Genomic DNA, 26970 nt, shown 5'->3' with positions numbered 1-26970 from the left:
ATTTTTACCATTTCAGAAGATTGGAGATAAGATTAAAAACTCCTATGAATTCAATGTATACTGGAATAAGACTAGAGACAAAATGAATTCAAATGACAAAAGTGGACTGATTCCAGATACTCTCATATTTGACTACTTAAATAATAATCACTATTAATTAATTCTTCATGCTTTGCCTCTTATTTTATTAGAAACAGAGAGACCTGGTTTTCTCTCATGAACATCATGTCCAAAGTCCAGAGCCTGAGGTTTGCAGATATCTGTTCCTCTCCATCTCTTCACCTTGCATCCTGTGTTTCATCAGAGAATTCAGATCACCAACTTTATTTGACTATATCCATCTAGAGGTGTAAAAGTAGAGTTAAAAAAAATCATTGGGGTCAAGGTCTTTCCTTAACAGGTTTCACATCTGTGGGCATTTTAATATCATTTAAAAACTCCAGTATCAAATATATCTTACCGCTTAATTTTTGAATACTGAAGATAGGAGAGGATTCTTTTTTTGTTTGTTTGTTTTTGAGACATAGTTTTTCTATGTAGCCCACCTTCAAACTCATAGTGATTCTCCTGCCTCAAGCTCCTGAATGCTGGAATTATAGGAATGTCATTACACTGAGCTTAGTTTTCTCTTAACAGGATAGTTTCTAACTAGATAACAGCAGTCAAATATTCCTGACCTAGATGCTAAATTAAAGGCTGTAGCAGGCCTAATTATTCTCATAATGTCATTGCTGTTTCCCTTCTGTACAAGTGTGAAGCTAGCCAGTCCCAGTCCACACCCCAGCCGCCCTGTGGAAGGCCAGACTCCCTGACGGTCACCCTGCACAGGCACTAGCTGGATTCCCCACTTATAGTAATACCATTATATGTTAAGGGCAGCACGAGGTAGGCTGAGAGCCAGAGCCCTCTCCTCAGACGCCTGTGCCCAGGCAAGGTGATGATGCTCCCCGAGGAGCCAGGCTGAGCAGGCCTTCTTTCTACCAAGGCTACAGGAGTTGTGCCAACACTTTTATTCCTCCAACACATTTCCCATGGTGTTCTGTTGCCTAGTGTAAACCGCGGTTATGGTTTATGGGATATGGCAAACAGGAAAAGCTTAACGGTTAAAGATAATTTTAAAGGAGGGGGGGGGAGAGAACGAGAAGAATGAGAAACTTGCTATCTCATCACAGGAATGAAAATCCCTGACATCCTATGACAACCTACTCCTCACGGGATGGGCAGTGTAGGATTGGGACCTCTGCAGTGCTGAGACAAATAATGGCAGCAACACATGGCAGGGTCACTTTCGTTTGGAAAGGCCTCTTCTCTCCTTTGCCCTGGCTTGATTCTCCTACATACCTCCCAAGTGCTCCCAAGTTGCTCTGCCATCAGTGGCCGCGTGGCAACCATGACTTAATTGGCTCTCACAAATGAGTTAATACTAATTAATAGTTCCCTATATTGCTCTTCCCTGGAGTAAACTTATTTTAAAATGTCTTTGAGGAAGAGAGAAATGTGTTAACTAAAGGAGGCCACAGCGCAAACAGCAGAGCCCTGGGAACCTGGATATTTCAGATGACCTGGGGCTGCTGTGGCTTAGATATCCAGTAGTAGCTTCAACTTCTTAATTTGCAAAAGAAAGCAAGGGGCATGGCTTCCATTTCAAAGATGAGACCCCTCTTCAGAATACTCAGTGTCTGTTAAGTGTGGAGGAGGAAGAGCTCTAAGATAGGTTGGGATGGGACGTGGGGGTCCTTACACCACTGTGGAAATATTATCTACCCCTTTGCTTAAAACCATGTCATGACCGCCAGCATTCTTCCCTCTGCAGTCTCGGTTCTGTTATTAAAAAAAATACTGTCAATATGTAAATAAACAAAACATAAACAGAGGGGTGCTTGGTTTCAAGCAAAGGAATAAAAGACTTTCTTATCCCCCTTCTCTTCAAAATTCTCCCACAGACAAGAAAACAAAGAGTAATGAAAGCCCATAAAAACAAGAGACATCTGTAGTATCATGATGTATGAGGAAGGTAACGAGAGAGGTCATAGAGTAGCTCATTACTTAGAAGAAAGGTGCTGTATTCCAGACAGCACCACAGAAAGCAGGTCGGCACTGGCAGAGAAGGCCAAAAGTTCAGGGGCTTCTAGAAAGGAAAAAAATCAGGCTGCCTCTGAAAGGCGTGACTTGCTGAAGTCTAGGCAAGGACTAGGCCGACGTGCTTCCCTAGGTCCTGAACCCCAGCTGACACAATCAAATGACAATCCTTACACTCTTCTATGAAAGGGAGACTACGGACTCTCTGGAGTCACAGGAAAAAAAGACACACTAGATGTGGGCATTCCAGGGCAGGCATCAAACAGCAAGAATTTCAAATGCCCACTTCCATAACGCTGACAGCAGTTCTATCAGTCCGCACCCCCACCTCCAGAAATGTAATTTTTAAAAGCACATCCCTGGAATAAGAAGAAAAAAACATGCTACAAAAAAAGAACACACTTAAAAGAAAAGAGGTCTTAGAGATAAACATTGTAACGGCTAGCTGGGCCTTGGGGGTGGGGCTTAGTGCAAATCCATGCCCTTAGCATACATGGGACCCTTGGTTTAATACCCAGACCCCGTGCATGTGATTTTTCGGGAAGAATAATATAAATGATAAATATTGAAAAATAGCAGAGAGGAGGTAGACAAACTAGACAAGCTTAGGAAAGCTAATGTTAGAATAATGGGATTTCTGGAAAGAAATAGAGAGGGAAAACTGAAAAATTGCAACAACAAAAGAAACATTTCAGGAATGAATGCAAGACAATTTTCCGAGGACAAAGGAACTGCAGGTCAAAGGGTCCAGCAAGTATTGGGTTAGGCAGTGGAAAGACAGCACCCCCCAAGGCACAGCCTCAGAAGAGCAAAGACATCGCCCCCCCAAGGCACAGCCTCAAAAGAGCATGCATACAGAGACCATTCTAAAAGGCCACATGCAAAGCAAGTCAGAGAAATCCGGAAGGAGTATTTTCGGGAAAACATTCTCAGTTGGAGACTGTAGAAGACTTAGCTCAAAATCCAAATAACTATGTGACAAATAGTTAGTTCAAGAAAAATATGGGCCTATAGAAGAAATGTAGCCATATTATTATTGTATTTTGGTCACACAACTCAATAATGAAGACTTTAAGATGTTGGCCAGAAATTGTAACACATTTTGTTGTGGGCGATAAGGGGAAAATAAGAGGTATATGTTAGCAGAACTTCTCCAGATTGCTGATGGTATCTCAATGTTATATGTAACAAAATGTCAGTACCCGATGCGGTGGAACAGAGCGGATGGGAGAAGTGGTGTGGACAGAGGACGGGAGGATGATGGGAATGGCGGGGGCTTGCCATTTGCACACGCTTTCTAGTGCTCTGTCTAACAGGCAAAGCTGTATTTGTGCATTACTTTGACATTGTATAAAAATAATTTAGAACAAACCGACAAAACGACAACTTTCTCTTACACATAAGGGAGCTGTGCCTCCGGGGCACAGAGCTGATAGTAAAATGCAAAGTATCAAATTACTAAAGGTCTTCAGTTTAGGGCCACCCTGTGCTCTACTTGAAAATTAATTATTGTAAAGCAGCCCGCCTTTTCCTTTATAACCAGAATCTTCCCAGTTTAGAGACGCGCAACAGTCACTTGAGAGCCTGAGTTCTCCTCCAGGGGTGGGAGGAGGGTTGCTGAAGTTTGATAACTAACCCAATCCCTACCACAGGCTCTCACCCCACAGCCAAATCAGCCCACAGAAACTAACACCCTACTAGATCGCATGGGATACGGCGCGCCGTGCCCTCGGCCACCCTTTCAAACAGTTGCGCATCAACAACTGTCGTTGACTTGCTTAGCAACTTTTAGGAATTACGTGGCTGTGTGTATTGATGTCCTCACTTGTCAGCCACAGCGATGAGACCTGCTCTAAGGAGCTGTGACTCAAGCCGGAGCTTCCATAAACACAAACTGCTGCTTTCATTATAACTAACTGTGGGCACAGAGCTCTCGTTTCTGGAAGCCAGCCTCTGTTAACGAGTGCATTCTGAGAACTGCGGTAACTCACACATACTAGGTTTATTCATATTTACGGTAGACTCATAAGCATCTGCTGCCTTGATATTTGCCACCACTTTGCCAGTGTTTCCGTTTTCCCGAAGTTTTCTGGGCAGCCCAGGGTTAGCACCACCCTGCCCGTGCCCCTCTTCCCTGTCTCTCCATCAGATCAGTCTTCCCTCAAGGCACTAATTTACACTCCCTCTGCTTCTGTCTTCACGGTTCTTGGGACAGTCTTGTGTGATCACACAACTCCTGAACAAGTCCCCTGACAGCCAGCTCTCACCTTCTCCCCAGTCCCAGCCCGGAATTCCTATCTCTTGCTGGACACCATGAGGAGAATCATCTGAAAACTCAGAATCTTCCCACAGCTCCTTTCCTTTCAACTATGGCACCAACGGCCCTGGTTATCCCTGTCAGGATACCCAAACTGTCCCTAACCCAGCTTCTTTAAAAACTCTTCATGCAGAGTACATTGGGGAAAAGAAACCTCATAGATTTCATTCACATGTTCCCTCTCCCAGACTCCTTCTGTCGCACTGACATGACCCTGTGACCGATCCCAAGCACTGATAGCTACATCAGCCTTCTGATTTGTTCCTTCACATTCTGGCAACAGCCACTTCCGTGCAGTCTCTGCTGCGCAGAGTGACTTGGATCACATTGCTTCTGCTTCTAAACAGTCGAAGGCTCCCTACTGCCCACCAAAATGTCTCAGGCTCTCCTCCACATACTTTGTGCTCCAACCAGACTCAACTAATATGTTCCTGAAACAAGCCAGGCATTCTTAGTGGTGGAACGTGGACGAATAGCCCACCTTGTCTCATCCTGTGAGCCTTTCGGGCCCATATTGGTTTCCTCAATATCTCCACAAACAAATCACCTTCTCTTCTTTGGACTTAGCACACCACAGCTCTACTTTCATATGGTTTTGAGTAATACTCATATTCTTCAGGCCGATGGCATCATTGTCCATGCCCAGCCTCTTGCTCACTCTGCCTCACAAATGGAGGGAAGTTTCGTTCCTCATTTTTGTGGGTTATTGTATCATGCCTGCACAAGGGTCCCTTTGAGAACATCTTGGAGCAGAAACTCACAAGAACACATCTCCAACCCTTTCTATGCTTATCAGATGTATTTAATAACTGAAAATTTCATGATTGAAGCTTTCTCTGATGATGCTAGTTGGTCCCAGTTTGAAAACAAACGAGACAGAACAGCTTTGTTTGAGGCAATGGTTGAGTCAAGAGTCCCATCAAAGGATGAAGATGCCTGCCTCACTTGTGATAGAACAGATGGAACTCTTCCTCCTTCAGTTCTATTAAAATTCCCAAGTGGAAATCTGGAATGTGGACCAAACAAATAAGCAACAAAAGTGTGTGTGTGTGTGTGTGTGTGTGTGTGTGTGTGTGTGTGTGTGTGTTGATTCTGTCATCAAACTATAAGGAAGATTGAGTGGAGTGGAAGAAATGTCCGGGGAGGAAGGAAATATAGTAATGGGATACATTCAATAAGTAGAGGGGGAAATTAGGGGAAGGAGGAGACCGAGTGCAGGGGAGGAAACGGCACAGGAGAACATAGTGTGGGAAGAGAGGAAAGGCAAAGACAGTATGGAAATCCATGACTTGTTTGAGAACCTAAAAAAATGAAAAAAATAAGGACTTGAAAAGAAAATGGGGTCTCATTCTTAGGATTCTGCTGAGTGTTAAGCTCAGCTGTGCCACTAGGTTACTGAGTGAGACCCTGGGGTTGGTTCCGCTCTGTTGACATGTATGCTGAGTCCAAGGCTGAACCGCTCACCTTTAAACAGTGCCTGATGCAGAGACATCATGGCTTTGCCCAACACAAGAGGAGGAACAGGGCCGCTCTGCAGCAGGCAGCAAACCGTCTCTGATGTCACCAAGTGTCAAGTAAACGCGAAGAGAGTGCTCCTTTAAGTTTACTTGACACTTGGTGACCTTAAAAAAATAAGGAAGGACACTATTGTTGCATTGTATAAAGTTGGTACACGTGGGAAAGGAGCGATGACAGCAGTCACGTAGTCAGACTCCAAGAGATCCCGCCCCCAGGCTTTGCATAACTGACCTTAAACTTCAGAAGCAAGAGCCGTAATTTCTAACCTGCCCTACTCGCGGATAAGGGTGTTACCTATTTACTTGTTATTTGAGGCGGTAATAGAATAATTTTGTAAAAATCAAGAAACTATACATGTTCATAAAACCGAGTCTGGCACAAAGAAAAAAGCGGACGATATTCTGAAACTTTAGACGGCGGAAGCGAGCCAACAGGGATGTAATCCCAAAGGATGCGCCTTCCTTCTCTCCATTTCCTGGGCCATTTCCTCCGCACGCTTTTTCAGCAGTCACTGAATTCCGCTAGGATGCGCAGCTGATTTTAAATCGGGGCCTTTCCTGAAAGATCCGCTCCCAGTTACTGATTTCTGTTTATATTCCCTACCATCCCGTTAAGTCCCACGGGTCCTGACTAGGGCCTAAGTTCTCCTGAGTCGAACCGCCCCTAGCCACGGACCCGGCAGCGGACAGACTTCGGGCAGTAGGCGGCGCTGCAGAGCCCGTGCCCGGACGGAAAGCCACCTGGCTGCTGGCGGGCTGAACCACGACCGACGTGGGTCCCCAGGCCCGGGACCCTTCCTCCCAGGGCACGCTCTTCCTGCAAGTGCAGCGCAACGCCAGGGAAAGCAGAGCAGCACCCTCTGCGCCGTTGCCTCTAGAAGCTGGCTAGATGCTGTCAGTGTTGGAAATGAAACAGGTTCTTGCTCACTCACTCGGTTGTCAACTGCTTTGTCAACTTTGCAAGAGGAAACAAGAAGAAAACAGAGACTGGGGGAGGAAGAAATCAGGACTGGAGGGAAGGGGAAGAGTCACCGGGCCTGTGCCATCTGGGAACCACCGCCCCAAGTTGGCCCTAAGCGACCCTCTCAGCTGCTGCCCTCGGGGTTTGGGTGTGAGTGCGCCGTCGGGGAAGCCTTCCACCCACTCTGTTCGCTCAGCACCGCACTGTGCCCCGCCGAGCCCTACTCCCTGCCCTCTACCCTGGCGGGCCGGAGAGGCGACTGGCACCCGCCACCCGCCGCGGGGCCGCTGCGGGTCGTGCGCATACAGTAGAGTCCACGACCTCCAGGTAACTCGGGGTTCGATTCCCGGGGTCCTAGCCCGGGTGGCCGCTCTTTCTGCCCGAGTCCCGCCGTCGGTGACCGTCCGCCGGCAGTGCACTCACATGTGCCGGTGAGCCCGGCTGGGCCCGGCTCAGCAGGACCGGGGCGCCGAGCCCGAATCCGCCAGGCAAGCGGAAAGACGCCGCGCTTACCGGGTACCGATCCCGGTCCCGCCAGCCCCGCTCGGCCGCGCTCGGGTACTCACGCGTCGGGCCCCGGGGACGGCGGCGCGCGCTGGCTGGGCGGCTCCAGCCCGCCGTTGACACCCCTCCAGCCCCGGCGGCGGCGCTGCGACTCGGCTCCCTCGGCCTCGCCATCCTCCTCCTCCTCCTCCGGCGCAGACAAGGTCACCCTCGCGGGCTCCCGGCACTTCCTGACCTTGGTGGACATAGCGGCCGAGCGCAGCGGTCAGCAGCCCAGCCGCCCCGCGACAAGCCCCGGGGGCTGCGGCGACGGGGACGTCCCGGCCGAGCGCGCGACCTGCAGCGGAACTCGGGGACCGCGGCCGCGATGCCGGCTGCGCGCGGTCTGCCGGCCCGACAGCATCGCAGCGAGACGGCGTGGTTTCCCAGCGAGGAGAGGGAGGAGGGAGGAGGGAGGAAGGGGAGGGAGGACCAGTCTCTTGGCAGACTGCGCGGCGCAGGAAGCAGACAGACCAGCAGGTGGGGAGCTGAGAAACAGCAGAAACTTCCCTCACCCTCCTTTCTACCGGAGCCCCAGAACCCCCTTGCATCTGCAGACGCAAGAGTCCTAGGGAAGGAAAAGGAGTCATCGACTTGTTAGTTTTCCGGGAATCGGTTTTTACGCACGCTCTGCTCTCCAGATTTCCAAAGCACTGCTAGTTCCCTGTTGTCAGGCTTAGCAGAATCCACAGGGGTTTAAGTGCGGTTCCTGAGTCCCAGATCCTCACAGCGAGTCAATTTCTAAATGTGCGCTATGCTTTATTTCTTACAGTGGCCAAGCATCCAACTAGCGTTCTGTACTTTTCAAGAAGTACTTTTCAGGGGGAAAAATGTTTTTGTTTGGTTTTTTGTTTTGTTATTTTTCTTTGGAGACATGGTCTCACGCTGTGGCCTAGGATGGCGTGGAACTCAGTGTCTGACATAGGCTGGCCTAGACCGCAACCGCAATCCTTCAGCTTCCGCTCCCGCTTCAGCCTCTCTCAATTACAGCGACTGGTGCACATGGGTGTTGGTGTGTGTGCGGAGGCCAGAGGCCAAACCCTGGTATCCTTTCTTAGGATGATCCAGCCTGGTTTTCTGAGACAGAATCTCTCATTGGGTCCTGGGCTCCTGCCTTAGGCTAGGCTTGCTGGCCTGCCAGGGAGCCCAAGTATCCACCTATCCTCACCTCCCCAGCTTGTGTCACCAGGCATTAAAGAGTGGACTGGGTAGGGAACTCAGGTCCCCACTAAATTATTTTTAAAACTTCAAGGAATGCACCTTAAAAACCAAGGTCACTCAGTTTTCTGGGAGGAACGGTTACAAAGTTTGATCACTGAGCGTTTTAGGGATCAGGGTACCTAGGTGCCTTGTTATGGTAGTTCTGTTTGTAGTGGGGCTGGGAGTGGAACCCAGTGACCAGGGCTAGCTGCCTCTATCTCTGAGCTATTCACCAGCCTGTATGCCTCTTACAGATGAGGACACCATGGGCTAGAGAGACTGAGTGTGTCACACCAGGTAAACAGGTACTAGGAAAGCTCCCATCAGACCAAGAGTGTGTTCAAGACTTTCTGTTACCTCAGAGAGACACCTTCTGCAATGCACCACAAAAGAATCATAGAAATACCAGCTGGGCTACAATGAGAAATAAGATTTGTTCACTTCTAAGTTTATCCAGTGGATACCATGCTTCATGGAAAAACAGTTGTTTCCAAACTCAAGACAAACACAAGTACAGAACCTGGCTCCCTTTAAGTTGGTTCTTAGGAAGTCCACAGAGTGCTCTGTATGCCTTGCACTGGCAGTAAGCAAGCGTGTGTCTAAGGAAGTCATGGTTCAGGGAAAGTGGGAACATTTGGAAACCCCTTTCACGCGTTACTTCATATGAAAGCGTTCATTTCCACAGATGAGTTACCAGACCCTTTGGTTCCATCTTTGGAAGACTTGTAGAGCACATCGCCTTGTGTATTTCAGTAGCCCTGCCTCAGCCAGGCCCCACTGCCCTCCTAGCTTTTTGGAGTACACCTCTCCCCTAAGATGGAGATCATGTTCAAAGCAAGTCTGGTTGTGACTTGTCCCCATCAAAAAGAAAAGCCCTCTAATGACCGCCCCCCCCCTTGCTCTCATTTTCAAAATCCACATTTGGCACGCAAGCCTTGTGTGATCTGACCCTGATTCTTAGATTCTTCAGTCTCCCCTCTTGCTCTGCATCGTGGACATTCTAACCCTGTAAGGCCTGCTTATCACGGGCCATTGAGGTCACTTTCCCATTCCCCTGCCTCTGTCTGTGTCGTTTGCCAACACTGAACCAACCGTCTTTTCATCTCTCTCCCCTAAGGAGTTGGTGAGAGGTGACCTCTAGTCTGACCATCTCTGATGGCCACCCTCAGAGTCCCAGTCCCAGAGACACTGGAGGTTGCCCTACTGTGTGTCTGTGCCCCTCAGTCTTACCACTTGAGGTTAATTCCTTATGCCTTGCTCTCCTGTTTCAGCTGTGAATTCCTTCTTATTTCGGGCTATTTGAGAGCTTCTCTTCTGCCTTTGCCATTGAGCTGAATCTATCATGCCCAGGAGAAGGACAGAACATGTTGAATGAAAGAATTAACAAGTCCGTGGGTGCCTTAAAATTACACAATGAGTTGAATTCATGATCTGGCTTTCTAAGGCTCTGGGGTTGTCGGAGTCCCCAGTGTTTGTTTCCAAGGATCTGCCACAGCAACATTTCAAAGATGGAGCGGCTTAAATTACCAGAATTTTGTTGTCTCTCAAGTCTCATGGTCCTGAATGTCTAAGTTACAAGTGTGAGCAAGGGTTATTTATCAGTTTCTCTGGTGTCTTTGGAGTGTGTGCGTGTGTGTACCTTTGCCCTGTGTCCCTGCATGTCCTTCCCTCTGCACCATCTACCACCTTAATCTTCTTATAAGGACTCTATTCATATTCGATTCATTGTGTCTTTGAAAAACCATCTATAACTACCGTCTTATTCTGAGATCCTGGGGTTTAGGATTTCAATCCGTGAGTTCAGGGCACACACACAGTTCAGCCTGTGATACATGCTGTCCCTTCTGGTTCAAGGAACCTATTCCATCAGAGGCTGACAGTCTTGTTATTGACCCACCGTTTTATGTAGCCCAGCCTGGCCTCGAACTTGATAATGAATCTTTACCTGATCCTCCTATCTCAGCCTCCTGAGTGCTGAGTTTACAAGTGTGTGCTGCCACACCCAGCTTAGGAGGCAGTGGGAACCAAAGCCGTGGTTTGCTGCATGTTACACAAACACACTGCCAACCAAGCTACACCCTTAGTCAGACAGAGTCCAGTGGTTCCGATTCTTAAGAACTGTGGCTTGGGCTTAAAGAAAACCCAGAGGAGAGGAGAACTCAAAGAAAACAGTTCCTAGAAAAGAGGAACTGTGGTTCCTTCTTGGCATAAGCCTGTGTTGTCCCATTTCTTTATCTGCAGAAGAGGCTTTCTCACTGCAGGTAAGTGCCACCAGCTGCCAGTGTGTTCTGTTAAGTATGCATTTGCCGGGGGTACATCCAAAACCTGTTACTTCTTTGGGGAACCAAAAATCAATATTCAAAGCTTGAACTATCTTCAAGTAGAGACTTAGTCGCTGAGGAATACGTGAAACAGAACTTTAATGTTAATTCCAAGTAAAATAGTGCTTAAAAAAAAATCTGGTAGCAGATGATGCTTTCCAAATTTGCCCCTTGATTTCTAAGAACATTTTGTACCTGTTTCTTTTTTTCTTTTGTGAGCAGAGCAAGCAGATTTATTAAGGAAAAGTGAGAAAGAGCTGCCGGGAGTGGCAAGGATTCCAACGGCAGACACCCTAGGCCTCCGTGAGGAACTCTGCTGCATCAAGGAAGTGGAGAGACTTCACAGAGTCCCACCCCTAGACAAAGAATTACAGGCAGCTAGCGACGCTGGGAGAGACAGAGTTAAGTCTCTCCCAAGGATGAACCCTCTTATTGGTCATTTAGTACAAAGTGGTCAGCCCTGAAGTCGTTACGCACAAACTACAAAAACTGACTCAAGAGTATTGATCTATTTATGCACATATGTATTCATATATGTCTGGAACTTGAAATCTAATTTATTGTAGAAGGAAGTTTTGAACGATTGTTGTACTTTCAGGACAGTTAGCTTAAACCTTCAGGAACCGTATGAAGAAACCATCTAAGAGCATATCAAATCGTCCAGAGGTCGGGAATCATATCCCACTCTCACCATCCCAGGGTTCAGGGGCCTTGGGAAAGACTCCTCAAGCCCCAGGAGCTTCTGTCGCGGGAGTGATTCTCACAGTAAGTAAAGTGAGAATATTGTATTGATAGTGACACCATTGCGGCCTATCTCACCTCAGGCGCTCTGTAAACTTTAGCTACTAGCCACCCACCATCGTGACCTTCAGGACAATAGAACTGCAAAGTGTGGGCGCTAAAGCCAGGACCCATCCTGCCAAGTTTAAATCCTACTTTTAGTTTGCTTTGGAATTTATGCTTATAAACAGTATCTCATGCAGCTCAGGTTGGCATCACACTTGTGTTCTTAGGGTGACCTTGAACACCTGACTTTCCTGCCTTTGCTCCCCAAGCACTCCCCAAGCACCGGGATTATTTGCATATGCTATTGGGCATGACTTAAAAACAGCAATAACCAAAACCAGGCTGAGTGTGGCGGTGCCTGCCTTTTATCCCAGGATCTGGGAGGCTGAGGTGAGTGGATCTCTGTGAGTTTGAGGCTAGCCCGGTTTATGTAGCAAGTTCCAGGCTGGCTAGGGTTGCAGTGAGATGTCTCAGAAAAGGAACGGCAAAACCCCAAACATTTTGTTTACTTTAGTTTTGCTGTGCTGGGAATCAGACTGAGGACACTGTGCATGCTAGGCAGGTCCTGCCTCAGCGAGGTGCATTTCTGCGCTGGATTCCCTGCCCACTTGTCTGTTGCCCCTTCTAGGCTCTAGATACCGACAGGCCACGGAGACCTGGGGAGTCAGTACACGTCCTATTTGGCCTTGCCACACTTGTGTAATTGTGAAGCTGCAGCTATTGAGGGTTCAAAAGATAGTGGCAAATAGCAGCAGTAGTTGGAACAGCAAATATTTGGCAAATGTGTGAGGCTAAGAGATCTACGTGAGGAGCGGGGAGACACTGTCCTTCCCTGGATAGGGGAAGGTAGCATGGTGCCGACGGCACGTGGCACCTGAGAAGGGGCATAATCTTCTCCCGGGTGCATCTCCTGCTCTTTCTCTCCATCTTTCGCTATGTTTCTCAGTACCCATTTTCCCTGGTGTTTTATCACTTTGATCCACCCACAGAGTCACCTCTCAGCTCATCTCTGTTCTTCAGAGCTTCAGGCTTCACAATGGTCTCTGCAGCCCCATTGGTCTGAGTTGCTCTGCCTTCAGGCAGGCCATTCTTAGCTGTTAAAGGGGAAACGCCCCACACAGATACACACTCGTGTATAAACAGCTAACGGGTTTATAGTTCTCAAAAGTTACAGTATTCCCCCCCCCCACACACACACAGAGACTAGAAACACTAGCTGTGTGTTAGTAAAGAGCCGCCCACTCCATGTGCGGAGCTCCTCAGGCCGGCGTCATGTCATTGGCTGATGCTGTTTCTGCCATAACTGTCCTTTGTTTCTGGCCTAGGAGCTTTGATCCTTGCGCCACTGTCTGAGAAATTGTGAGTGGTCCCTCGTTAGCTTACGAGCAAGGGGACCCAGACTCGTCACAGCTCTGGAGGATTATGAGATTTTGTAGTGAAAAAACCCCACCGCCCTCCCGAGAAGAGCACAACTCCACAAGAAGAAATGAGGTTCAGAGAGGGCTTGTGATAACTTTCTCACACGACCGGACCTATTATTAACCCACTTCTCCATACCCAAGCACTCTTCTGCATACTTAGTAACATATTCTTTAAGATGGGAAATCCACGCTCAAAGGAATCAATGCTCTCTACCTCGTAGGCGGCTTTGATGAGGATCACGGTGCGGTGCTTTCCTGACGATCCGAAGAAGCCGACTCAAAAATCACTCACTAAGCCGGGTTTTCTAGAGCCATCGTGTTAGGAGATGTGAGGAAAAGTGGGTAAAACCTTTGCGTTTGTTTCTCGACCCCACTCAGTGTGAACATTCAGAGAGGAAGGCTAGCCAGCCTTTATTTTTGGAAGGGTTAAAAACGGCTCTGCTTCATCCTAAGTCCTGCGATCCCTGCCGACCTTCTCCCAAAAGCTATTTAAAGCTATGTTCCTCAAAGTTATATTTGTGCTTCCTTGAGGGCGAGTGAGCGTTCCAATCGCTTACACACAGGGAACCGGCAGAGGCAGATCCTATACGTCACCACGTCACCTGTCGGGAGGAGAGGCTGTGGGAACGGCCCCGTCTTTTCAGTCCTACGACAGTCATTGAGCTCATCCATCCTACCCAAGCCCCATTCTCCTAATACTAAAAATTTCACCTAAGAACTGAAACCCCAAGCGTGGTCTGTTTTTATAACTGCGCAGCCCTTTTGTGTCACAATTGTTCGGTGCTACACAAATGTCTTTCACAACCCCAGACAGCACAGTCTCCTCAGCCCCGATCTGCTCTGTGATAGGATCAGGGTGGCCCTCTTGTCTCCAGATGACCAGGTAACTGAGGGAGCAGCTTGTCTGTCTGTGCTTAGAAGCATGAGTTGCCGTTCACTGCGGCGGGCGCAAACACCATTTCAAGACTGCCCGCCTGAGCAGCACAGATTTCGGGAAGGGAACGTGGAGCTTGTCACACTTAGGATATACAAAGGGCGGCATCTCCCTGCTCCTATCCTGGACTTCCTATGTTACTCCTTCATCTGTGACTCTTAACTCGAGGCCAAAGTAAAGCACAGTGACAAACAGGAGGGAAAACAAAAGTGTTTTCTACTTCTCCCTGTATTTACATGGAATAAATTGCCTCAAAGATCTATGAGACACCTGCACACATGCCAGTGGTTCCTTTAATGCCAATTCTGTTTAAAAATTAAAGTCGCAGAGGCTGGAGGGATGGCTGAGTGATTAAGAACACTTCTGTGCTCACAGAAGGCCCGAGTTCCATTCCCAGCACCTTTATTGGCCACCTCACAACCACGAAACTCAATGTCACATTTAGAGATCTGATGTTCTCTTCTGGCATCCAAGGGCACCTGCACACATGTGCACATACCACCCCGACACATAATACACATACACAAAATTAAAAATAAAGGTTAAAGCTATGTATTCATACAACACACAAAGATATTTCTTAATTGTTAGTACTTGTGTTGTGAAATTATAATGCCTTTAAAGATCTTAAGGAAAAAATAAGGAGAGGAGACTATTGGATGCAGAAAATATGAACTGTGTGGGACTGAAATATTTTCAAGGTCATCACCTGACAAGGTCTGAATCTCTGGTCCAGGTTAATTTGCACAACATACATCTTCACTATGTATGTATTTTTAAATGTAACCTTGCTTGCCTCTTTGTATCTCTTAAAATGCATTGAGTCCAGGTCACCTACAGGTCTCAGCAGGTTAAAAAAAATAGCACTTGCCACCAAACTCAACCTGAATTTAATCTCTGGAATCCACATGGGGAAGGAGAGAGCTGAGGTAGCCCCCTGACCCCTGCCAGTATCCTGCTGTGTATGCACACGGAAAATGAATGGATGAACGAACAATTGAATGAATAAAATATAACACTTTTTAAAACTATAAAATGCATCAAATGCTTTCTCAGAAGAGGTTTAGATGCCAGGACAAAACATGTCAGAGTGGCTTCCACGGTAATTCATGGATACCCTGTAACTGCCTTTTAAAGAAGTGGTGTCTGTCCCTGCAGGAGTTAGCGGACAGGAGAACTTTAAATCACATCCCTGCAACACCACCTGTATGTGTGAGATCTGGGGACTTCCAACTGGACACACTGTTATGCATATTTCTTAAGACGAGCCTCTCCGCAGACGCCAATAATTCCAATCAGACCAAATCAGACCGCATAACAGATGCCCATGATTAGTGCAGTGCTCCTGGGTGGCACTGGGAAAGCATGGTGAGGGGAATAGAAGGAAGGGAAGACCATGCGAAACACAGAGACCACACGTTCATTCTCTGGGGGGCAGCCTAAATAGTCTGTGGGAGTGGTCCTGACCCTCCCTGAGAACGGGTCACCACTTGGTGGGCTTTCCCGGAGGTGGAGCCCTGACCAAGGCAACTCCCAAGGGAGGGGGCTTAAAATGGAGCTTCCTGCTCCATTTCAAAGATGGGTGCCAGGGGCTGGATGAGGCCACCGAACATAATATTCCAGACTCTTTGTATAAAGGGGTGTTAGGGAGCTGGGGTGATGCTTTTGACCAAAGACACACAGATAACCTATTTAGTAAACACTCTAATCCCCACTGAAATGTGTGTTCCTTAAATTCAAGTTTTGGCTACAACTCCATCAGAGATTCCATTGTATTTACGAGTGTGAGGGGAGATGGGAGCCGTTAACAAGACTCTTTTATGGTAAACCAGAAAGGAGACAGGTTATATATCTTGGCATGCAATAGATTTGGCTTTGGCTACAACACAGGAGAGTAGTCTAAATTATAATTGGAAAGTAGAAGTTTTGAATCTTAGCTCAGAGGTTTATTCTGGAGAAGGAGTTGTGTCTGGTGGATTCTGTTGACACCTTGGGAAGGCAGTACTTCTGAGAGCCTAGGAACAATAAAAGACTCGGGATCCAAGCCAAACAAGCAATTCTTATGCACCAAAGCATTTCTTACAAAAGTTATATCAGCCTTGGTTCTAACAACAACAAAACCCATCATTTCAGTCGGGTATTTTGTTTGTTGGGGACTCCCCCACCCCTTTAGCCAGCAGCTTATAGCTCCAACATCCCAAGTGGGGGGGAGAAGCTTCACACACAACTGCAAGAAGGTGGCAGGCTCCCAGGCCATAAATGGCTCCAATTTTCATGCAAAGTCAGATTAGTGAATCAGAGGTGGATTCTAACCAAAACCGCATTGAAGGGCCTCTGCCACCAATAAAGCTTCATTCAAAATAATCAGCTCATCCTTGGCGAGAAGCATGATGTACTCTGTGGCCAAATGCATTAAAACCCAGACAGCTCTGGAGATAACTCAGCAACAAGCCAATATCTAGAAACGAATTGACTCCGGAGAAATGATAAAAGTGGCTATGAATAGCAATGGTGTGCCGAGGATCTGTGGATTGGGACAGCTGGGGAAATGAGGGGCTTTAGCTGGAGTAACCACTTAGGAAACTTAGAAGAAGATACCCATGAATTTTGATTCAGAATTCATTTTCTATTATTGCAGATTGCAAAACTGAGAGAAAATCATTACCAGTACCTATAGGAATTAAAATCCCAAGAGAGAACCAGGCATGGTGGCACACACCTTTAGTGCCAGCATTCGGGAGGCAGAGGCAGGCAGCTCTCTTGAGTTTGAGCTGGACCTACAAAACGAGGTCCAGCACAGCCAGTGCTAAACAGAGAAATCCTGTCTCAGAAAAAAATTAATCCCAAGATAGAATGTGGAGAAGAATTAAAGATCTGATCAGACTACAGGAAATCTATAGTGTATCATCCCTGAAAGATCCAATAAGAGTGTGTTCTATGTACCAGAGTCTCAAATCACCATTATTATCTTTATCAGCATCAGAAGCACCACCTCCACCACCTCCTCCACCTCCACCACCTCCACCACCATCACCACCTCCCCTACTACTTCTCCTCCCAATTCCCCCCCCACCTCCCCTCCCACCTCCCCCACCTCCTCCACCTCCTCCACCACTACCACCTCCACCATCACCTCCCCTACCTTCTCCACCACCACCATCTCCCCCACCACCTCCACCACCTCCACAACCTCCACCTTCCCCACCACCTCCCCCACCACCTCCCCCACCACCTCCACCACCTCCACCACTTCTACTGTTTTGTTATATGTAATTTTACTATGTTAAAGTGAAAGCCTTTCTTTTTTGTTTAAATAGAAAAAGGGGAAATGATGTAAGTGGGCTTTCTGTCTATGTGTTATTTTCATTGGTTAATAAAAAGACTGCCTTGGCCCTTTGATAGGACAGAAAATTAGGTAGGAGGAGTAAACAGAACAGAATGCTGGGAAGAAGGGAAGTGAGGCAGACGCTATGGAGCCAGCCACCAGGTCAGACATGTTGAATCTTTTCCAGTAAGCCACCACCTCGTGGTGCTACACAAATTATTAGAAATGGGTTAATCAAGATGTGAGAGTTAGTCAGTAACTAACTCTCTAGAGATAATGGGCCAGGCAGTGTTTAAATGAATACAATTTGTGTGTTGTTATTTCCGGGGCTAAGCTAGCCGGGCGGGAGCCGGGCGGGATGAAAAGCAGGCCTGCCCGCAGCTCCCTACTACACTCTACCTCCACCTCCACCACCTCCACCATTTCCATCTCCACCACCTCCCCCCCACCATCATTTTTATCATCACCACCACCGTTATCTTCATCATCTCCATCACCATCACCACCATGTTCATCATCACCATCATGATAGCACCAGAAACTCTTCTACTATTGCTTATTATTGAACACGGGTAAGGATGATGCCCTAGAAATCTAAAATGAACCCTAAAACACCAAACAGTGCGATTGCTTCCATCTTCTCACTTCTCAACACTCCTAGCAGACCATAACTGGGAATCCATCAAAAAATTAATTATCTATTATACCAACACCCTCATGGCTAAGTCATCTGTGGAAATAAAACAGAGGCATAAACACACCCGGGGTGTGTATTATCAACCTCCTGGGCATCTCCCACCAAATTGACAGTGAGGATAGGTGGTTGCACCCTTCACCACCCACAGGTTGTTTACACAACTCCTAGGTCTCTGCAGTTGTTTCCTCTGGAGCTCAGCATCTGTTACCAGTACAAGCTGCCTCAGTTTCAGATTCTTTTCGGGAAGCTCCCCATACCTTCTGGGCTTCGCTCCAGGAGCCTTCTCTTTCCTTGTCCCAGGTGTTGACACTAATGCCCACTGGCCTAACAAACCCGTCCTTGTTGCCATCACTGCTCATCTCCAGGATGTTCCTAACTGCTCTCTGGTGTTAGTCTCCGTCTGTCGTTCTCCTTAGAGAGACTGCTGCAGGGATCGTCAGGGATTTGGCCTCTGTGCAGAGTATCCCTCCCATTCTCTCAGCCTTGGTTTCCAAATCCTTTCCATCCATCTCCTTCTACACTGTACCTCAGCCATCGCTCTCTGACCATGTCCTGGGATCATTACCTCAATTTCCTGCTCCTCCCTCTGACCCTGCCACCCGACATTGCTGTAGCCACTCTCTCTAGTAGCATAATTCTAGCCATGCTCCATCTTCCCAGACCTCCACTCTGCCACTTTGCCCTTCTGCTCCACACGCCTCTTACCTAGCTCAGATTCCAAATGGTCATAACTGCTCTCTAAATAAAGTGGTCCCTCCCGTGTCCCCCTTCTCTGTGGTCCCTCCCGTGTTCCTCTTCTCTGTGGTCCCTCCCATGTCCCCCTTCTCTGCAGTCCCTCCCGTGCCCCCCTTCTCTGTGGTCCCTCCCGTGTCCGTGCCCCCCTTCTCTGCAGTCCCTCCCGTGCCCCCCTTCTCTGCAGTCCCTCCCGTGCCCCCCTTCTCTGTGGTCCCTCCCGTGTCCGTGTTCCTCTTCTCTGTGGTCCCTCCCGTGTTCCTCTTCTCTGTGGTCCCTCCCGTGTTCCTCTTCTCTGTGGTCCCTCCTGTGTCCCTCTTCTCTGTAGTCCCTCCCGTGTCCCTCTTCTCTGTGGTCCCTCCCGTGTCCCTTTTCCTTGCGGTCCCTCCTGTGTTCCCCTTCTCTTCCTTATGTTCATTTGGCAAACTCCTATCACTGTACTATGCTGTCTGGGCACAGCTAGGCCTAGAGGAAAACCCGGGATGATATTGCCTGGTGTAACAGTAAAGAAGGGCGAGGAATAGCAAGTGGCTTTCTATGCTGCCTGACCTGTGACACAAACAATAATGTGGAGGGTGATGGGGGATTAGGCAGGTCACCTCTATATGGGGACAGAAGAACATGCACAAACATGTGTGTTCTTTCTAGGCAACTGTTACTATGTTTACATTTTATTTTTTCTTTTAGGTATCTTTATTTTTAGAATAAAGGCTAGCATTTAATAAGCTATTTGATAACTTAATTAAAAATACTGCTCTATTGTAGGTTAGGGGGTAAAAGCTTTATCGTAGGTAATGGGATAAACTGGTAAACATTGTAGTGGAGTAGGGTTGGTGTTGGTGGCATGGACCATTGTGTTTCTTTAATGTCTTTATTTAAGCATCATCCTTTGGACAGATAATCTTCGTGGCTTTGTTAAGCAATAATTGGATGCATTTATAGGAGGGCTGGATTAGAGTTGTTTTTTTATTTGCTTCTTTTTGAGGCAGGGTCTGACTATGAAGCCTTGAGTGGCTGGAGCCTCCTCTGTAGATCAGGCTGGCTTTGAACTCACAGAGCTCTACCTAAGGGTGTTCACCACAGGCCTGATCTGGATGATAGTTTTAATTACTGAGAACAGTGTGAACACTTGTTTAGAGCAAATGTCTTATATTCCTTGTCAATCCCCACCCCAGGGCCTATATCCATCTTATTTCTCTTACTATATCCTTTATTATTCATACTGGTTGATCTGAATGCCCATGAGAAGCTACTCTGGGAGCTGGGGATCTCATTTGGAACAGACAGATGATGCTATTAGTGGCCCTCCCAGCATTTCTTCATGGATCATTTGATACATTACCACCTATAAAACATTTGGTGTTCTACAAATCAACCACTAGCTACCAAAACACCTCGCCAATGAAAAGGAGTTGAAACAATTAGCCCCGTGACCTAACTCATCTAATGGCAGGTTCTGAGTAATGTGGAGATTCTCCACCATTTGTTTTAGTGATGGGATCATTATGTGATCCCATTATTTTAGTGATGGGCCAGTGATGCTGGCCTGTAACAATGGCCACAGCCTCGTACCTCATGACTAGGCACATAATCCTGACCTGTGATGCTCGAGTTTGAAAAGCTACCTAGACTTCTGCATGCGACAGAGCTGAGACTGAAGCTTACCGATGACTACGTATCGGAGGATCGAGCATTTGTATGATTTGTCCAGAATGTTTTGCCTGCAAACTTTCTGCAGTCACCAAAAATTATTCCCATATTTCTTCCTAGTTACTCAGTGAGATATGCTAAATTATGTAGATAATAAATGCTAAGCTTTTTGTTTACTCCATTGTGAAGTGATTTAAGACTGTGATTTTCTATAACTGTGTTATATGCTTAGAAAATAAATCAGTCAGTTGACTAATGCTTATATTTATTTCTATAAAATCTCAGCATCTTATTTTTCAGTCATAGTTTGGAACTCAGGGCCCAGTAATTTTTTCACAAGAAAATGACTGTAAAAACTATTAGTTCTAATTTTTTTCTGTTGATCAAATATCTTCTATTATCAAAAATACCTGATTAATTATTAATTATGATCTGTACTGAATATAATAAAGGCATAAATATTCACAGAAGGATAACTTATAGTAGATACACCAAAGCAAAAGGATGGTGTTTAGTGGGATTCCTGGTGCCCCCATGCAGCAGGACTATGTTGCTAGAAAAGACGCATTACAGAAGAATGCATCCAGATGTGGGGAGGTCAAGGTGACACTGAGCACAGTGTGGGCTGCACTGACAGTTCTGTCATTTTCCCTGTAGCCCAGTGGTTCTCAGCCTCCCTAATGCTGTGACCCTTTATTACAGTTCCTCATGTTATGGTGACCCCAACCATAAAATGATCATTGATACTTCATAACTGTAATTATGCTACTATTCTGAATCATAATGTAATATCTGATGTGTGACTCCCTGTGGGGGTCGCGACTGACAGGTTGAGAACTGTTGTTGTAAACACATAGGACAGCAAAGTCATGTATATTCTCTGGGAGCAGGAAAAAGGAGAGATGTCAGGGTTTTTGAAGACCTAGTGAACTTTCCTATAGTTTCTCTGTGATTTTCAAAGTTTTTCTGTGGTCATCCATTGGTTCTGTAAATAGAAACTCTTTTGAAGTTTGATTTCTCAAACTACAATTAGCCTCCATTTCACTCCATTACCCAAATCCACTAGAATTTAATATCAACCTAGTGATATACAGGGAGACACTTCAGTTTTCACTTTTGTGTGTGTGTGTGCACGCATGTTCCTGTGTGTGCCTGTGTGCATGAGTTCCTGTGTGTGCTTGTGCACATGGGTATGCATGCACCCATGTTCCTGTGTGTGCACCCATGTTCCTGTGTGTGCCTGCACACATGGGTTCCTGTGTGTGCCTGCGCACATGGGTTCCTGTGTGTGCCTGTGCATATGGGTTTCTGTGTGTGCCTGTGCACATGGGTTCCTGTATGTGCCTGTGCACATGGGTGTGTGTGCACCCATGTTCCTGTGTGTCCCTGTGCATGTGGGGGTGTGTGCACCCATGTTCCTGTGTGTGCCTGTGCATGTGTGTGGGGTGTGTGCACTCATGTTCCTGTGTTTGCCTGTGCACATGGGAGATCGTGAGCATGAGAGGATATCCTCAACTATCTTTACTCAGGATACTGTCTATCTTACTCTGTGAAACCGAGTCTCTCGCTGGCCTGAAGCTCTGCAGCAGGCTCCAGGGATCCACCTGTCCCCGGCTCCTCAGCAGGTGTATTGCGGGAACATGTCTCCACACCTGGCTATTTCACATGCATTCTGGGGATGGAACTCTGTTCCTCCTGATTGTCAGTCAAGGGTTTTATTGACTGAACTTTCTCCTCTGGCCCCAGGAAGATATTTTGAAAAGGACAATTTTTCCTATGAGCGAACTTCCAGACACATTTGAAGACTTTGTATGTAAAATATGACTGTAGAATATTAATGACTGGAGAGGTGGCTCAGCAGTTAGGAGCATGCGCTTCTCCCTCCAAACACTGCTTTGGTTGCTAGCACTCATATTTGGAGGCTCCTGACTGCCTGTAAGTTCAGTTCCACAGGATCTGGTGCCCTCCTCTGGTTCCCACAGACACTTGACCACCAGCATCGCCCCCCACACAACTGAAAAACAAATGTAACATTTTTCAAAACGATAAAAAACAAGTCTGGGACGTATGTTGCTCAGGTGGCAGCGTGCTGGCCTGCCCTGCATGAATCCCTGGGTTTGCTCCTCAGCATTACATAAAACTAGCCATACTGCTGTGTGCCTGTAATCCCAGAACTCAAGAGATGGAGGCAGGAGGATCAGAAGTCTAAGGTCATCTGCATCTACATAATGATTTACAGCCCTGGTCTACAAGAAACCCTGTTTTGAGGAGGTGGGGGAGGAAGAGGAGGAAAAAAAGTTAAAACATCAGAGCGGTGATAACAACACAATGATTCAGAAGGAGAAGCCGTGGAGAGCAGTAAGCAATTAATGAAATGGACAGCTCTCCTGGAGGAGCCAACAGGCCCCTGCTTTTCCTTTCCAGTTTGGACGAAACCCTCATGTTTCTCGAGTGATCTCATCATTTCTGAATAACCCCATTCTCGGGCTCGGTGTCAGTATCTGAGTAAGGCACCATTTTTGGAGGTCCCCTGCTTTGACGACAAGCCACTCTATTAACACGTAAGTGATTTTCATTGTGCCTCGGCCGTTTAAACCCAAAACTTTAATACAGACAGGGGCTATGAAGCTCCCTTCTTTACCTAACTCCTGATGCAGGAGGGAAAACGCTATCTTTCTACTCTGGCACTCAGCTGGGAAAGAGAGTCAAGTAAACCGATTTAGCCTGAGGGCAGTTCTCAAGAGCTGCATAGAAATGCGTGGACATCAGAGTTCAGTGCTGCATGCCAGTCTGTGAAGTGGCAAAACAAAGAGGATTGCACAAGGGGGTCCCCCTAGATTTAAATAAGCACAGTCAGAGATCGATCCCCCCACTCAATTTAGCAATGTTTGTTGACCCAGTTAGCAACAATGAAATGCAGTGTTTCTTACATTTAATATCAGAAAATGATGTTTTAATTTTCCGCAAGTATCATCTGTGGGGAGGTAACAGAATAATTGTTGAATCATATTATCCCACCACGCTATATAAGTTTTCACACATTTCCTTCAAAATGATTTTCAGAACCACATGTGAAAATATGCATTTTCCCCCCAGAGGTGACTTAAGCACAGGATAAATTTAAAAATTACTTCAGTAAAAAGGGATAGCAGGGTCTTTATGTTTCCCCAGTTTGGTAGGTGAGAATGAGAAAGGGTAAATATTTCTCCACATACTTCTCTAACTCACAAGGGCTGTGCAGAAATGTGAAGTTTTGATGAAAATTCTAGTCTCCTCCTGTCTATTGGCTCACTCCTCCCTTCGTTTCAAGCAGTAGATGAATATCCGTATTAGAAAATCGTTTTCCAACAAAGAATGCGCAGTGTGTCTTCCCCCAATGACTTCACCAAAAGCTACAACTACTGCTTTATGGAGACAAAACAAGTAAATTTGCTCAAAGAAAAAGACAGTAGCAACTGCACAGTGGGACAAAAAGAAATCCGTTACAAATAGCTACAAATGGAGCCGCAGAGAGTGTTCGATGCATGTCTTCCTTAGGGTGTCTGTTAGGGTGATGGAACACCATGACCAAAAAGTGAGTTGGGGCAGGAAGGATTTATTTGGCTCACACTTCCACATCATAGTCCATCATGGAAGGAAGTCAGGACAGGAACTCACACAGGGCTGGAACTTGGAGACAGGAGCTGATGCCGAGGCCATGCAGGGGTGCAACTTACTGGCTTGCTCCCCATGGACTGCTCAGTTTATTCTCTGACAGAACCCAGGACCACCAGCCCAGGGATGGCACCACCCACCATGGGCTGGGCGCCCTCTCCTCTATCACTAATTAAGAAAATGTTCTAAGTCAGTTCTTATGGCAGAAATTTTTGAAATGAGGTTCCTTCCTCTCAGATAACTCTAGCTTGCGTCAAGTTGACATGAGCCAGTGCATTGGGTAAAAAATGCCCTTACTGCCCTAGTATTATGATGGATCCCAGCACCCATGGGGCCTGAAATGAAGGGGTTGTGGGGATGAGAGTGAACACGGGAGAATCCCTGGGGCAGCCGATCGATGTCAGCCCGCCACCAGGTTCAGTGAGGCAAAGAGCAACAGAGTCAGGACTCCAAAGTGATTTGAAGATTTTTATTAGATGGGATGCAGCCGTTTGTCCTCTATTGTTAACCAACTGAATATTCTTGATGCTTTTGTTTTTTAATTTAAAAAATATTCTTAAAGTATTTTATCTGGAAAGAATAAAACAAAACAAAACGAAATGAAAACAAGGACAACACCCCCCCCCCCCAAAAAAAAAGTCCCGAATAATTTCATGGAGAAGGAAAGGGAAGTTCTAAGACCTGAACAAGGGTCTTTACACCTCACACAGATGTGAAGAGCAGGTACCATGCTGCAGCTGTGGGCTAGAAGGACCACCTCTACGTGTGGAGGCACAGAGGGGCTGCGTTGTTAGGGAACTCCCTACACAACATCTATTCCAGAGGAGAGGAAGGAGACAGACAGGATCTGAGGGGCATCTCAAAGCCAAGGACTGCTAAACTCCTTACAGCTCTGCCCCCTTCCTGTCCTTCACTTTTGGTCCTTCTGCTTGCCTGAGCGAGAGCACGGGTCACCCTGACCCTCTCCCTCTTCCTTGGTCACTCTCTGGCTCCTGTGGGCTGTGACTCCCCCTGCTTCCTACTCCCACAGCCTCCTGAGATCCAGCAATGAGTTGCTGTGCTTCCCGAATTGCCCTGATGGCGCAGGCTTCCAGTCTCTTCTTTCCAACAGCTATTGCATGGCATCTTCTGCTGCCACTATCATCCTTCACACCCAGATGACACACCCTCACGCTCCTGTGACCCTCTACGGCACTCCTGTTGTCCCTTTGTAAAGTCCAAGTTGCTTTTTTTTCATTTTAAGTATTTCAATTCCAACAAGAACATGGTTCATTATATATCATATGCAGACACAAAACAATATGGAAGTTTGTTGTGTCAAGTTTTCTTATGTCAAAGGGCTTACAACTATATTAAAGAAAAATGTGCAAATATGGAACAAAAACAATAACTTTTATGGCATTTTTAATGATTTTGAATTGACCCTGTTATTTAAGTTTTTATGTTCTTCAGTATACTTCATACTTGCAAAATTAAGGCCAGGGATCTTTTTCCTTTTGCATTCTGTTTTAGGTTCTCATGCAGCCCAAGGTGGTTTGTTTCCAAATGAATCCAAAGAGGTTGAATGTGTGGCAAATATAACAAGAAGGTGGGGAAAATTTTGAGTTTTAGGCCAGTTGGGGATACACAACTGGACCATGTGTTTAAAAAATAGATTATAAATATAAAATAAATAAAAAGTGGGTATAAAACATATAAAGGTTATGAACATTATAAAAATGAGCCTTCATGTTTTCCTCTGTATTGGGATTCTCCAGAGAAACAGAACAAATAGGAAGTATTTTTGTGTGTGTGTGAGATGCATATACCTGTGCCTCTATACTAGAGAAATACAGTTTCATATTTATCTTAAGCGGTTGGCTCAATCTACTTACGAAGGCTGAGAATCAAGTTCATGACAAGGAAATCTTATGGAATAATTCAGTCCAGGTTCAAGTCTGAGAGTCAGGTGAGCTGGTCTGAGGGCCGGAGATGAGGGGCTGGGGTGTCCTGACTCAAGAGAGCAGGCAGGAGGGTGAACACCTCCTTTCTCCTTAGTTCTATCCAGGCCTTCAGAGGGTTGGATAATGCTCACCCACACTGGGAGGAGGGGTGTTTCAAGGAATGGCCAATCAGCCTCTCACTTCACCCAGAAACCCCTCCTCAACACACTGGGAAACAGTATGTGAACTGTGCACGCTATGGTCAGCCAAGCTGACCCACAGAGACAGACAACACAGTACTCACATGTTTCACACCGTTGAAACCACGTCGGGTCTTCTTGTCTGAACTCCTACCTCAAAGCACCCACTGCACCTTTACCTCATCCTTGCTGCTTTCCAGAGGGCTAACACATACGCGTTTCTTCACATTCTATATTCAGTTTTACTTATTTTTTAAGCTTATAAATTTGTGTCAAATCTTCTGCAACTTCCCCCTCCCTTACATTCAATATTGTGTTGCTAAGATCCATCCATGTGAAAGACTTTCCATGCTCATGGGAAGATCAAATTAATATTGGGGAGATGGCTACATTGTCAAACTCAATTGACAGATCCAGTGCAGTTTTCATAAAAATTCCATTAACATTCTTCACAGATCTAGAAAAACAATCCTAAAATTCTCAAGGAAACACAAAAGGCCTGGGGTAGCTAAAATAACCCTCAGCAGAAAGATCAATGGTTGAGGTACCATAATTCCCAATCTCAAATTGTATTACAGAATTATGCTGCCTTGAACGCCATGGTCCTGTTCGTGTATGTAAATAGGCATGTAGACCTTTGGATTGGAAGAACAGAGCACTCCGAAATAAACTCACAGAGTTAGAGCCTCCTACTTCTCCCACTGGTTGATA

The 26970-nt window shown here is 46.5% G+C and overlaps 1 protein-coding gene across 2 annotated transcripts in view; it reads right to left on the bottom strand.

The window, feature by feature from the left end:
- Positions 1-7681, bottom strand: part of Trpc3 (transient receptor potential cation channel subfamily C member 3) — a 68483-nt gene extending 60802 nt beyond the window's left edge. Inside the window, exon 1 of one of the 2 annotated variants that reach the window (XM_087899524.1) lies at positions 7441-7681. In XM_087899524.1, coding sequence (XP_087755650.1) covers positions 7441-7625 — 185 coding nt within the window. In that variant the 5' untranslated portion in view covers positions 7626-7681. The remainder of the gene's footprint in view (positions 1-7440) is intronic. The other variant, XM_087899525.1, reaches the window with a different exon arrangement.
- Between the last annotated feature and the right edge of the window lie 19289 nt (positions 7682-26970).

Source organism: Myodes glareolus, chromosome 20, assembly GCF_982192425.1.
Source record: "Myodes glareolus chromosome 20, mMyoGla1.1, whole genome shotgun sequence".
NCBI lineage: Eukaryota > Metazoa > Chordata > Mammalia > Rodentia > Cricetidae > Myodes > Myodes glareolus.
Note: the sequence above shows the minus strand (reverse complement) of the source record. Positions and strands in the feature narration are given on the sequence as shown.